Source organism: Nerophis lumbriciformis, linkage group LG30 (genome assembly GCF_033978685.3).
Source record: "Nerophis lumbriciformis linkage group LG30, RoL_Nlum_v2.1, whole genome shotgun sequence".
Classification (NCBI taxonomy): domain Eukaryota; kingdom Metazoa; phylum Chordata; class Actinopteri; order Syngnathiformes; family Syngnathidae; genus Nerophis; species Nerophis lumbriciformis.
Window position 1 is genome coordinate 10,638,725 of NC_084577.2, and position 15,638 is coordinate 10,654,362.

At 40.9% G+C, this 15,638-nt stretch overlaps 1 protein-coding gene across 3 annotated transcripts in view; it reads right to left on the reverse strand.

Annotated features, from left to right (window-relative positions):
- The window catches only part of gkup (glucuronokinase with putative uridyl pyrophosphorylase), a 50,559-nt gene that overhangs the window by 7,387 nt on the left and 27,534 nt on the right, over positions 1–15,638 (reverse strand). For all 3 annotated transcript variants that reach the window (XM_061925541.1, XM_061925540.1, XM_061925539.1), the window contains 7 exons: positions 13,855–13,947; positions 11,862–11,922; positions 11,678–11,791; positions 11,513–11,570; positions 11,276–11,344; positions 2,267–2,330; positions 637–708 (listed from right to left, as the gene is read on the reverse strand). In XM_061925541.1, coding sequence (XP_061781525.1) covers positions 637–708; positions 2,267–2,330; positions 11,276–11,344; positions 11,513–11,570; positions 11,678–11,791; positions 11,862–11,922; positions 13,855–13,947 — 531 coding nt within the window. The remainder of the gene's footprint in view (positions 1–636; positions 709–2,266; positions 2,331–11,275; positions 11,345–11,512; positions 11,571–11,677; positions 11,792–11,861; positions 11,923–13,854; positions 13,948–15,638) is intronic.

A 15,638-nucleotide genomic window follows, 5' to 3' on the forward strand; every position in this document is an offset into this window, starting at 1 on the left:
ATGCTATCGTCTTCTTTATACGCATATTGGCATTAGCTTGCTAACAATTTTTAGCAAGGTTTTTAGCTAATTTTGTATGTTTAAACCTAAAAAATATGATACTTGATACCTGGTGTCATCTTGGCAGTAAGGCAACATCTCATATTAGCATACTAACGTTTTATGCTAGCTCTTCAGCTAATTTTGTACGATTACACCTAAAACTCATGGATTCGGACACTCGGTACCATCTTAAAAGTACGCTGGCTTCCACCAAGCCCTGGCTAGAGGTTCAGGGCACAGATAGCAGGCTCATCAAAAGGTTTGTGGCAATTTTGTAGTTATATCATGCAACCCTATTTAAGTATTATAACAACTAATAATATGCAACACAAAAGCTGCAACAAAAAATCGGCCCTTATAAGGTGATACCGAGGTGTTGTGAAAGTTATTTTTAAATTTGACGATTTGAGGCACCACGCTGCCTATATGGTATTCACAAATTTCAAATGCAGAACATATTATTTAAGAATGGACATAATCAAGAGATTTTAATGACGAGACCATGACTTATGCATTTTACAATGCCATTTTTGTGTTTTCTCTCAAACCATTCAGAAGTATCAGCGGCATTTGGCAATCGCAGGCTAATCTTACTAGTTTAGTCGGGTCCAGACACAGTCCAAACACTGCTCCGCCGCTGCCTGGCAACTTCACTGCTGAGCCAAACTGTGGAGTAAACACAGATCATTAGACAAAACGTAAAACACTCATAAGAGCAAGATGCTGAAATCAAAAAGTGAATGTTGTTGAGCATAATTTATACTTCGTAACTACAGTGCATCTGGAAAGTATTCACAGCGCTTAACTATTTCCACATTTTGTTATGTAACAGCCTTATTCCAAATTAGAATAAATCAATTTGAAAAATAACCCCATAATGACAATGTGAAAAGTTTATTTTGCTAATTTATTAAAACTAAAAAATCACATGTACATAAGTATTCAAAGTCTTTGCTCAATACTTTATTGATGCACCGTTGGCCAAAATTACAGCCTGAAGTCTTTTTAAATACTACGCCACAAGCTTGGCACACCTATCTTTAGGCAGTTTCGCCTATTCTTCTTTGCCCATTCCCCTTTGCAGCACCATCAGGTTGGATGAGAAGCGTTGGTTTTCATCCAGGATGTCTTTGAACATTGCTGCATTCATCTTAAGCTAGTCAAGAAGGTGAAAAAGAACTCGATGGTCACTCTGCCAGAGCTACAGCATTCCTCTATGGAGAGAGAACCTTGCACAGGGACAACCATATCTGCAGTAAACCACCAACCATGCGTGTGTGACAGAAGCCATTTCTTAGTAAAAAGTTTACCAAGACTCTCAGACCATGAGAAACAAAATGTTCTGTTCTGATGAGACAAATATTGAACTCTTTGGTGTGAATGCCAGGCGTCATGTTTGGAGGAAACCAGGCACTGCTCATCACCAAGCCAATACCATTCCTACAGTGAAGCATGGTGGTGGCAGCATCATGCCGTGGGGATGTTTTTCAGCTGCAGGAACTGGGAGGCTCATCAACGTGGGGGGGAAGATGAAGGCAGCAATGTACAGAGACATCCTGGAAGAAAACCAACGCTTCTCATCCAACCTGATGGGAGCTTGAGATAAACTGCAAAGGGGAATCGGCGAAACTGCCAAGCTTGTGACAGTGTATTCAGAAAGACGTGAGGCTGTAAATGCTGCCAAAGGTGCTTATACAAAGCATTGAGCAAAGGCTGTGAATACTTATGTTCATGTCCTTTTTTTTAGCTTTTTATTTGGGGATGGCGTGGCTCTGTTGATAGAGCGGCCGTGCCAGCAACCTGAGGGTTCGTAGTTCGATCCCCGGTTTCCGCCATCCGAGTCACATCCATTGTGTCCTTAAGCAAGACACTTCACCCTTGCTCCTGATGGATCGTGGTTATGGCCTTGCATGGCAGCTCCCGCCATGAGTGTGTGAATGGGTGAATGTGGAAATAGTGTGAAAGCGCTTTGAGTACCTTGACGGTAGAAAAGTGCTATACAAGTATAACCCATTTACCATTTATTTTTTTTATACACTTTCAAAAATAAAAAATAAACCTTTCACACTGTCATAATGGGGTATTGTATGTAGAAATTTGAAAACAAAAAAGTAAGTTATTCCATCTGGGAATAAGGCTGTAACATAACAAAATGGGGAAAAAGTGAACTGCTGTGAATACTTTCCAGATGCACTGTAGGGCAACGCAAATTCTGAGCACCTACTTGCTTTGCCAGCTCAACCATCTTGAGGTTACCAAGACCAAGGCACTCATCAGAGTACACAGACCTGTAAGGTATTGTTTCTGATGTTACTTTATATATACAATGTATGTAGATGATATAATATATTCTATCTATTCTATTCTATTCTAAATACAGTATACACCACTTGTTATACTGTATTTAGAATAGAATAGATCTTTATTGTCATTATACATTGAAATTGCAAGCAAACTCTTAATCACCATTTGAAACTATGTCTGACATATTCCCATTTTATCTGTATTGTATTAACCGAAAGATAAATGACAGGAAACAATTCTATATATTTAATGTTTATTAACATTTCCAAATGAAATACAAATTTAAATCATGCTAAAACATGACATACCTCTTTACTTTGTATCTAACATGTCCCTCCCTACAAGCTCTGTAAAATAGGCTATAGGCTTGAGTTACAGGTATTTTGAACAATATTTTAATTTCTAAACGCAGTACTATCACTTTTAACACAACTGTTAAGACTTTTGCTTGGTTTATAGCTGGATTGCAATCACGTGACCTCGAGGCACATCCGGGCTTCAGGCAATGGTATAGAGTCCCACTGTTTATTTACCTGAATCAGTGCAGATATGGGCATATTTTGAAAGGTTGAGAGGTAAATCATGATTAGTATTTTTATTTTTATTTTTTAATAAATTGGATGGAGTGGTTTATACACACTTAAGAAAAATATTTTTTTAATGATTTAAACCATTTATCATCACCAAGCTGTTACTACTCGCTACGACCTCACTTCATTTGACACTCACGGTATTTAGAGAAGAAAAGATCATGTCTTTACTTCTGAGGGGTCCACAAATTAAGCATTATTCAGTACCGTACTTGATTGACATAACGAGTTCCGTGCTGCTGTGATCGTGACGGTAATGAGAGAAAGGATTCGTTAGTTTGCAGTTGATTTCCTGCTACAAATATTATTTTAATCTACAATTCATGTCTGCAGTTGTTTATACGGTGTGAAGTTCATATTTTGTCTCATTATTTTGCTATAAATGTCGCTGTTGTTCAGCAATGGTTGCTAGCGATATCAAGATTCACTATATGCTGTTGAGCCCAAAAGAGAGTTGTTCATCTAGTTTATTAATTCCATCCATCCATCCATTCATCCATCTTCTTCCGCTTATCCGAGGGAGGGTCGCGGGGGCAGCAGCCTAAGCAGGGAAGCCCAGACTTTCCTCTCCACAGCCACAGGATCCCGAGGCGTTCCCAGGCCAGCCAGGAGACATAGTCTTCCCAACGTGTCCTGGGTCTTCCCCGTGGCCTCCTACCAGTTGTACGTGCCCTAAACACCTCCCTAGGGAGGCGTTCGGGTGGCATCCTGACCAGATGCCCGAACCACCTCATCTGGCTCCTCTTGATGTGGAGGAGCAGCGGCTTTACTTTGAGCTCCCCCCGGATGGCAGAGCTTCTCACCCTATCTGTAAGGGAGAGCCCCGCTACCCGGCGGAGGAAACTCATTTCGGCCGCTTGTACCCGTGGTCTTGTCCTTTCGGTCATAACCCAAAGCTCATGACCATAGGTGAGGATGGGAACGTAGATCGACCGGTAAATTGCCTTCCGGCTCAGCTCCTTCTTCACCACAACGGATCGATACAGCGTCCGCATTACTGAAGACGCCGCACCAATCCGCCTGTCGATCTCACGATCCACTCTTCCCTCACTCGTGAACAAGACTCCTAGGTACTTGAACTCCTCCACTTGGGGCAGGGTCTCCTCCCCAATCCGGAGATGGCATTCCACCCTTTTCCGGGCGAGAACCATGGACTCGGACTTGGAGGTGCTGATTCTCATCCCAGTCGCTTCACACTCGGCTGTGAACCGATCCAGTGAGAGCTGAAGATCCTGGCCAGATGAAGCCATCAGGACCACATCATCTGCAAAAAGGAGAGACTTAATCCTGCAGCCACCAAACCGGATCCCCTCAACGCCTTGACTGCGCCTAGAAATTCTGTCCATAAGAGTTATGAACAGAATCGGTGACAAAGGGCAGCCTTGGCGGAGTCCAACCCTCACTGGAAACGTGTCCGACTTACTGCCGGCAATGTGAACCAAGCTCTGACACTGATCGTACAGGGAGCGGACCACCATAATCAGTCTCCATACATACATACTCTCTGAGCACTCTCCACAGGACTTCCCGAGGGACACGGTCGAATGTCTTCTCCAAGTCCACAAAGCACATATAGACTGGTTGAGCAAACTCCCATGCGCCCTCAAGGACCCTGCCAAGAGTATAGAGCTGGTCCACAGTTCCACGACCAGGACGAAAACCACACTGTTCCTCCTGAATCCGAGGTTCGACTATCCTCTCCAGTACACCTGAATAAACCTTACCGGGAAGGCTGAGGAGTGTGATCCCACGATAGTTGGAACACACCCTCCGGTTCCCCTTCTTAAAGAGAGGAACCACCACCCCGGTCTGCCAATCCAGAAGTACCACCCCCGATGTCCACGCGATGCTGCAGAGTCTTGTCAACCAAGACAGCCCCACAGCATCCAGAGCCTTAAGGAACTACGGGCGGATCTTATCCACCCCCGGGGCCTTGCCACCGAGGAGCTTTTTAAACTATCTCAGCAACCTCAGCTCCAGAAATAGGAGAGCCCACCACAGATTCCCCAGGAACTGCTTCCTCATAGGAAGACGTGTTGGTGGGATTGAGGAGGTCGTCGAAGTATTCCCTCCACCGATCCACAACATCCGCAGTCGAGGTCAGCAGAACACCATCCGCACCATACACGGTGTTGACAGTGCACTGCTTCCCCTTCCTGTGGCGGCGGATGGTGGTCCAGAATCGCTTCGAAGCCGTCCGGAAGTCGTTTTCCATGGCTTCCCCGAACTCCTCCCCTGTCCGAGTTTTCACCTCTGCGACCGCTGAAGCCGCACACCGCTTGGCTTGTCGGTACCTGTCCGCTGCCTCCGGAGTCCTATGAGCCAAAAGAACCCGATAGGACTCCTTCAGCTTGACGGCATCCCTCACCGCCGGTATCCACCAACGGGTTCTAGGATTACCGCCACGACAGGCACCAACTACCTTGCGGCCACAACTCCAATCAGCCGCCTCGACAATAGAGGTGCAGAACATAGTCACTCGGACAGGAGACGTTCCCAGCAGACCCTCACAATGCGTTTGGGCCTGCCAGGTCTGTCCGGCATCCTCCCCCACCATCGCAGCCAACTCACCACCAGGTGGTGATCGGTAGAAAGCTCCGCCCCTCTCTTCACCTGAGTGTCCAAAACATTAGGCCGCAAATCCGATGACACAACTACAAAGTTAATCATGGAACTGCGGCCTAGGGTGTCCTGGTGCCAAGTGCCATATGGACACCCTTATTTTGAACATGGTGTTTGTTATGGACAATCTGTGACGAGCACAAAAGTCCAATAAGAAAACACCACTCGTGTTCAGATCCGGGCGGCCATTCTTCCCAATCACTCCTCTCCAGGTTTCACTGTCGTTGCCAACATGAGCGTTGAAGTCCCCCAGTAGGACAAGGGAATTTTCCAGTACTCCCTCGAGTGTATCCAAAAAGGGTGGGTACTAAGGTTAGTAAAAGGGTGAGTTTATTAATTCTATTAAGGATATTTTCTTGATGCTAACAAATATCACGAAAGACGTTCTAATGTGGTCATCCGTGTCGAATAAAGCACTGGGCTTTCCTGCACAACAACAACAATGCTTTTAGTTTCTGTTCAGAAATTAGACAATAAAATATGGTGGATTAGACCAACAATCACAATATTTTTTAACTAGGACTTAACAAGACGTTAGTTTATTTGCACAACCAGGTCTTCCTAGTTATATGTAGGCATTGTAACCGCAAACAAACACAAACTAATGTAATCTCTTGTCGTTTACTTATGTTTATTTCTGCTCTCAAACAATAATAGAGAATAAACTCGATTGCATCACAGAAAGATTCTAAAACAAATCAAATGTTGAAATAAACCTTTTACAAAGTGATCGCTGCAAACACAAGCATGGTCCGATTGTATTCTACAAGATGATGAAAGTGATATTTATAATTGCCCTTTTTTTTGATGAACTTCCATTTTTTCCTTGACTTTATTACCTTTATGAACCACTTCTTTTGGGACTCTATTAAAGCTCTTTCCTATCCCTCTATTTGAACGACTGGGACACCTACAAACAGAACAGTCATATGGCATTTTCTGCTCAAACTTTACACTCACTCTCACTTGTTCTAATGCTACACTCAAGCTGCTTGACCATCATGTCAATTAAGCCGCGAAGAAGAAAAACGGATATGATGTCATATGCAACCCAGCTATTCTCCTGTTGTGTGCTTTTATTTTGTTACATCTGTTACCTATTATATCACTTCGCTCACAGCCTTAAAGGGGAACCGCACATTTTTTGGAAATTTGTCTATCATAAAGGGACAAGCGGTAGAAAATGGATGGATGGATTCACAATCCTTATGTAAGACAAGAACACATATGTTTTTCTTTTATTATGCATTGATATGCATTTATGCAAATTATATATTTAAAAAAAATAAAAAGTCAGCTTACAATGGAGCTGATGGGAGTCGCTCTATTCTGCCTATAAAGCGCTTAAAACATTTAATATTTACGAATTTTGATCATTTTAAACATTCAGCGACGCATTCGTTTCAAAAACGCATCACAACGTTCGCTTTTTTTTTTTTTTTTAACAACATCACTGATTTCTACTCACTGCAAATCATGAGCGCCAACAAACAAAATCAAACATCACTTATTGTAAAATGTCTGCTCTCATTAGGATGTCGACTGTTAGGATTTTCATATATTCCCATTTAGATGAAGAATGACTCATAATCCTCGCAAAGAAAAAAGGGTGTTGAACCAAGCGCAAACCAAGTGTCTTCATTTCTTTCTTGCCATTTTTGGGTCTAAATTGAATGCCAAAGTTGACCAACTTGTCAGATTATGTCTTTATCCTTCTACTATCCAGGTGAGAAGCATTATTTATGATCTAAAATAAACTTTCGAGCTCAAAGCCGTAAAAGCACCTAACCGTAGCCGCTGATGTCAATATGGCAGCACAGAGCTAGTTAGCTCCCTCTGATCATGCGGCTAAAAATAGTTTGTCAGCGTGCTTATAATAACAATATCACTAATACTTGGTTAATATTCAAGCCACAAAATATAAATGGAGTATCGATGGGCGCTTTTTGGATATATTTTTTTAGAGGGATCTGTGGGCATAATATATTGACTTTGTTACAAACTGACTTTCATTTACAAGTTAGAATGCGTAAAAAAAAATACATCCGTCGTCTTGCCACTCATAATGATTGTGAACGATAGGAAAAATTCCCCAAATTCCCCTTTAAAGGAGAACTGCACTTTTTTTTTTAAATTTATGCCTATCGTTCACAATCATTATGAAATATGTCTTTTTTAGGATTTCAAAGATGATAAAAAACGTTGCAAGATGCGGCTAATGGGAGTCATCGTTGTAGCTTTCAAAGCCCTCTAATACAATTTCAAAACCCACCATCAAACTTTTTATATACACGCGATTAATCTATATAAAATGTAGTCACAGACACAATCATAACAATATAAATGATAAATGGGTTGTACTTGTATAGCGCTTTTCTACCTTCAAGGTACTCAAAGCGCTTTGACACTACTTCCACATTTACCCATTCACACACACATTCACACACTGATGGAGGGAGCTGCCATGCAAGGCGCTAACCAGCACCCATCAGGAGCAAGGGTGAAGTGTCTTGCTCAGGACACAACGGACATGACGAGTTTGGTACTAGGTGGGGATTGAACCAGGGACCCTCGGGTTGCGCACGGCCACTCTTCCACTGCGCCACGCCGTACAATATTTACCGTATTTTGGTCAGTTTATGCACAGCCGGAAATAATACTTCAGCGCATTTATTTCTGTCTCCATACAAGCGCACTTCAGACTTCCTGCAACAAATACGTTCCTACTACCAGAATCAAGTGCGAGTGTGTTTTCTAATCATGGCAGACTCGGTAATAGACAGCGAAGACGACTAATTTTCGACAAATTAGGATTCACAACCTTATTTTTTTTTAAACTAAACATACGGAGGATGAACAACTGCTTATAGAAGAGAGCACGAAAAAGAGGCTGAAACGCTGGAGCAGGCGGAAGTCGACAGAGTGCGACATGGTCATGCTGCAAATGTGGAACTTTGAGCTTACCCAAATCAACTGGAAACGTCCACGACCAGCTGGACCAAACGGACAACTGTCCATCGAGTAAGTCACTATACTATTGACCATGATACATCACTGTGCATATGCTGTCGAGCTAGCTGTGTACAAAGAAAACATGAAATGTGGGCTAATACTTTACAGAAAGTGTAATATGACTGTTCATGTTTTTCAGTCAGTAGAAATTGTTGTTCTATCGCAGTGTTGTGCATTACAAACTCAAACGCATTTTGTGCTGATGTAGAAACGAGCTTATCTCTTTATGTAATTAATTTTTACGGCTAATACCGAAGCACGCCGATGTGTTACTACGCTAGAAAAAGAGTTCCTCAGTGTTCACTCTTACAATAACAATGTTGCTACAACTTGGTTATTTACGGAACGTAAATGAAGTATTGACGTTTTTTTTTATGTATTTTTAAAGTGATTTAGAGATAGAACTGATTGCTCCCATTAGCTGCATTGCCAACCAAGAACGTGCCAATTTGTTAGAATGCAAAAAAAACAAAACACCTTATGTCTTCTCGTCTCTTATAAGGACTGTGAACGATAGTCAAACTTCCAAAAAAAGTGCAGTTCCCCTGTAAGTCTTCAATCACAGAGGAAATGACGACGCCTGTGGTTAAAACCTGGTCAGTAAAAGACATCTTTTTTCGACACCTTAAAACTTCACACAAAAATGCCAGTATATTCTAAAATTGTTGACCTAAAAACACCATTGTTAAAGGTAAAATATTTTCATGATGTTTCTGATGTTTAAAAATTGTCCTTTTAAACCAAGCACTTTTTAAAATACTATATTTTGTTCTTTAGTGTATTTATTAGCTGAGGATTTGAGCATAGCGAAAGGTTTGTTTCAAAGAAGACTGAAGATTGTAGTTAACTATTCTCATATTTATTTAAAAACATTTTTTTTTCAAGGCTTTTTTGATGTAATATTTTTTAATGAGCATCAATCTACGCATGAAACTTTTACATTTCAAAATGTTACTTATGTTAACTGTTTGTTTCAATAAAACAACTTTGGCTTTGAGTTTCACTTTCCAGAAAAAATATTGGGATATCTGTTGTACAAACCCCGTTTCCATATGAGTTAGCACATTTTGTTAGATGTAAATATAAACGGAATACAATGATTTGCAAATCATTTTCAACCCATATTCAGTTGAATATGCTACAAAGACAACATATTTGATGTTCAAACTGACAAACATTTTTTTTTTTTGCAAATAATCATTAACTTTAGAATTTGATGCCAGCAACACGTGACAAAAAAGTTGGGAAAGGTGGCAATGAATACTGATAAAGTTGAGGAATGCTCATCAAAAACTTATTTGAAACATCCCACAGGTGAACAGGCAAATTGGGAACAGGTGGGTGCCATGATTGGGTATAAAAGTAGATTCCATGGAATGCTTAGTCATTCACAAACAACGATGGGGCGAGGGTCACCATTTTGACAACAAATGCGTGAGCAAATTGTTGAACAGTTTAAGAAAAACCTCTCAAACAGCTATTGCAAGGAAATTAGGGATTTCACCATCTACGGTCCGTAATATCAACAAAGGGTTCAGAGAATCTGGAGAAATCACTGCACGTAAGCAGCTAAGCCCGTGACCTTCGATCCCTCAGGCTGTACTGCATAAACAAGCGACATTGGTGTGTAAAGGATATCACCACATGGGCTCAGGAAGACTTCAGAAACCCACTGTCAGTAACTACATGGTCGCTACATCTGTAAGTGCAAGTTAAAACTCTCCTATGCAAGGCTGGGCCTGAGCTCATCTAAGATGGACTAATACAAAGTGGACAAGTGTTCTGTGGTCAGACGAGTCCACATTTCAAATTGTTTTTGGAAACTGTGGACGTCGTGTCCTCCGGACCAAAGAGGAAAAGAACCATCCGGATTGTTATAGGCGCAAAGTTGAAAAGCCAGCATCTGTGATGGTATGGGGGTGTATTAGTGCCCAAGACATGGATAACTTACACATCTGTGAAGGCGCCATTAATGCTGAAAGATACATACAGGTTTTGGAGCAACATATGTTGCCATCCAAGCAACGTTACCATGGACGCCCCTGCTTATTTCAGCAACACAATGCCAAGCCACGTGTTACATCAACGTGGCTTCATAGAAAAAGAGTGCGGATACTAGACTGGCCTGCCTGTAGTCCAGACCTGCCTCCCATTGAAAATGTGTGGCGCATTATGAAGCCTAAAATACCACAACGGAGACCCCCGGACTGTTGAACAACTTAAGCTGTAGATCAAGCAAGAATGGGAAAGAATTCCACCTGAGAAGCTTAAAAAATGTGTCTCCTCAGTTCCCAAACGTTTACTGAGTGTTGTTAAAAGGAAAAGCCATGTAACACAGTGGTGAATATGCCCTTTCCTAACTACTTTGGCACGTGTTGCAGCCATGAAATTCTAAGTTAATTATTATTTGCAAAAAAAAAAAAAAGTTTATGAGTTTGGACATCAAATGTATTGTCTTTGCAGTGCATTCAATTGAATATGGGTTGAAAAGGATTTGCAAATCATTGTATTCCGTTTATATTTACATCTAACACAATTTCCCAACTCATGGAAATGGGGTTTGTATATCAATACAAACACATAATGTATATGTGTTTGTATCGATATACTGTATATATTCACGTAAGTAAATGAATGTATCTTTAAGGGTTAACTCTAGGCTTAGAAATAGTTTTCCTAGAAATGTATCAGACTAGACAGCTTACCTCCTTAACTCAAAGTTCTGGTCCATTAACTGTGCTAGACGGTTCCAGTTCCTGTCTGTTAGAGCCACCCTGAGAGAAGAGATTATTTTTTTGTCAGCCACAGATAAAGTGAAATTAAGTCCTCAATTACCGGTAATTGTTTTATTTTTTTTTAAAGAACAAACATCTGACTTTAGAAAATGTTGTATACTGTAAACATCATTCCAAAAATGTTAATATAGAAGTATTTGATCTAACCTGGCTTGATCAGTTAGTTGAGCAAAAGTCTCCATCGCTTCAACTACAAGAGGCTCCCCTACGGAAAGACAACACTTATTTTAATTTAAGCAGTGAAAATGAATGTGTAATAGTGATCATTATTTGAACACAATGTGACAGATAAAAAAAAATACAGAGGCCTACCGCTGAGCCAACGCTGACGGATGTTGCTATGAATGCGCCCAGAGTCACTGGGGTCACTCAAGTAAGCCAACCAGAATGGAGGCAGACCACACATATCCATAGAGATGTAGTTGCCTGAAAGTATCAAACACACATGTAATGATAGTATTGATTTATATTTACACATATACAGTGATATGAATACCATAACCCTTCTCTTCCATGAGCTTCTTGCTAAAGTCCATGTAGATTAAGCCTTCATAAACCTGCACATGACAAACAATAATTTCCTGCTACTTTCAGTGAAGTGAGGCAAAATAAATTATGTGTACATTATATGGACCAAAGTAGTGAGACACACCATTTAACTAATAAATGGATTAGAAGTTGGAGTTTATGTTATTTGCCTCCAACTTCGCAAGACATTTTTGAAAGTAATTTTCAATTCACTGGTTGAACAAGACCTCTCATAGATCTCAGCAAAAAAACATTAGATGAACTACACCTGGAAGGAAGCGTGTCTAAATGAAATTAATCGATAGATATCCACTAAATTTTTGCAACTTAACGCAACGAAAACGGAAATGCTGACTATTGGTCCTGCTAGACACCGGTACCTACTTAATAAAACCACAATTACACAAAGCGACTCGGTAAACAATCTAGGTATTATCTTCGACCCAACTCTTTCATTTGAGTCACACATTAACAGTGTTACTAAAACGGCGTTCTTTCATCTCTGTAATATCGCTAAAATTTGTTCCATTTTGTTCACCACCGACGCTGAGATCATTAATCATGCGTTCGTTACGACTAGATTACTGTATTGTATTATTTTCAGGTCTCCCTATGTCTTGCATTAAAAGATTAGTTGGTACAAAACGTCCCCTCCGAGGTTTCTCATTGTGCTCATTGGGTCGAGTTTTTTATTGCCCTGGTGTGGGATCTGAGCCGAGGATGTCGTTGTGGCTTGTGTAGCCCTTGAGACACTTATGACTAAGGGCTATATAAATAAACTTTGATTGATTGATACATCAGAGATAGTAAGCCATGCCTTCTTACGCAACATCTGTGGCCTCTGAACTCAGAAATGTTCATCTGGATGACAGTCTTTCCAAACCATGGACATTACTGTTGATTTCGTGTCTCAATGCTTTGGTCACAGTTTGGTGCATGTAAAGTGCATCTGGAAAGTATTCACAATACTTCACCTTTTCCACATTTTGTATGTACAGCCTTATTCCAACATGGAATAAATTCATTCTTGTTCTCAAATTTTACAGACACATCTCCATAATGGAAATTTAAAAAGTTATTTTTAAAACATGTTTGCAAATTTGTTAAAAAAAACAAAAAAACATGTACATAAGTATTCACAGCCTTTGCTCAATACTTTGTTGTTGCACTTTTGGCATAAATTACAGCCTCAAGTCTTTTTGAATTACAAATGTCTGCACAACTATTACCATTAAAGAAACCTACACCTTGAAATATGATGCCTTAAGCTTAGCACGCCTATCTTTGGGCAGTTTGCCCATTCCTCTTTGCAGGACCTCTCAAGTGCCATCAGGTTGGATGAGAAGCGTTGGTTTTTATTCAGGATGTCTCTGCTGCATTCATCTTAGTCTAGTCAGGGAAGTGACCAAGTACCTGATGGTCACTCTGTCCGAGCTACAACATTTATCTGTGGAGAGGAGAACCTTCCAGAAGGACAACCATCACTGCAGCAATCCACCAATCAGGCCTGTATGGTATAGTGGCCAAACAGAAGCCATTTCTTAGTAAAAAAAAAACAAACAGTTTGCCAAAATGCAACTGTGAGACCATGAGAAACTAAATGATCTGGTCTGACGAGACAAAGGTTGAACACTGGTGTGAATGCCAGGCGTCATGTTTGGAGGACGCCTGGAAATCACCAAGCAAATGCCATCCCTACACCGAATCATGGTGGTGGCAGCATCATGCTGTAGGTATGTTTTTTAGTGGCATGAACTAGGAGGCTCATCAAAAAATCGTTTCACATTTTATGGGGTATTGTGTGTAGGGTCTAGCGGTAGAAAATGGATGAATGTGTGTAGAATTTCCACAACAAAAAAGTATGTTACTACATTTTGAAATAAGGCTGTAACATAAAAAAAACTGAACCACTGTGAATACTTTCCAGATGCACTGCAAATAGGATTTATTGTCATACGAACCTGCACAACCCTGTCCTGCAGGCCTGCGGTAATGAAGAGTTCATCAGTTTCCACATTGAGAATGAAGTTGGCCCGTATTGGCTTTGGGAGATCCTGGTATGCATGTAAACAATAGTTTGTCACCTTTTACAACCAGGTAATTTTTCTGACGTAATAGGTCTACCACACAACAATGGAGGAGGTTACATATAGTGTCACTTGTTTGGAAGGCGCTATATAAATCCAAGTAATTGTTTTAATTGATTTTATCTACATACATTTGTATACTCAAGGCAGGGGTGTCAAACTCAAATAGAGAGTGGGCCAAAATTTTAAACTGAACAAAGCCGCGGGCCAAGGTTGAACAAATTAACCTTTTTAATAGGAACCCAAACAAGTTTTGCATTGAATATTGAACAAGCAAGGCTTATATAACTTTATAGTGACATGCAAAATGGAGTTTTAAATAATAATAATTAAAAAATATCAATGGCATATCAAATACAATTTAAATAAAAATTGAATACCTCTTTTCTATTTGCAGCCTTCTAAAGTAAATATCAACATTAACTTTTTCCACAGGCTAATAAATTTGAAAATAAAATAATGACTAAACCAACCATTCAGGACTTTAAACTGCTCAGTTTGCAACACACTGATCTAATCTGATGTGCCCAAGCCAGATACCTGCCATCTTTTCTGGGATGCTAGTTCATTAATGTCGGGGCTCAGGCTTTGAGTTGAAGCAACCTTCATTGTCGAACGAAGGTGTCTATCAGTCATTATTTCTCGTATTCCACAGTCTTGGGAGCGTGCCTTACAGGCACTGCTTTTAACGTCCTTTATGAGCTGACGTCACGTCCGCTTTTCATCCCTTCTAACAACGTGCCCGCCCAGTCACAAGATATGAGCAGCTCCTGTACGCACACACACGTAAATGCAACGCATACTTCATCAACAGCGATACAGTTTACACTGAGAGTGGCCGTATAAGCAACTTTAACATTGTTAGAAATATACGCCACACTGTGAATCCACACCAAACAAGAATGACAAACACATTTTGGGAGAACATCCGCACAGTAACACAACATAAACACAACAGAACAAATACCCAGAACCCTTTGCAGCACTAACTCTTCCGGGACGCTACGCTACAACACACACACACACACACACACACACACACACACACACACACACACACACACACACACACACACACACACACACACACACACACACACACACACACACACACACACACACACACACACACACACACACACACACACACACACACACACACACACACACACACTTGTAGCATCCCGAAAGAGTTAGTGCTGCAAAGGATTCTGGGTATTTGTTCTGTTACGGTGCAGATGTTCTCCCAAAATGTGTTTGTCATTCTTGTTTGGTGTGGATTCACAGTGTGGCGTATATTTCTAACAATGTTAAAGTTTTTTTATACTGGCACCCTCAGTGTAATCTGTATCGCTGAAGATTAAGTATGCGTTGCCTTCCCTACTGCGTGCGTGCCAAAGCTGCACATATTATGTAACTGGGCCAGCACTCGTTGGACTGGACGAAAAGGGGACGTTACAATTCTCGGGAGGGGCACTGAAATTTGGGAGTCTCCCGGGAGGTTTGGCATGTATGAGAATTACCGGTGTACCGCGGCACCGCCGCTGTATATGATCGGCGGGCCAGCTCTAGTGTTAATTTGATATCGCCTCACGGGCCAAGTGAAATTACACGGCGGGCCAAATTTTGACACCCATGCTCAAAGATAAGCCATTTTA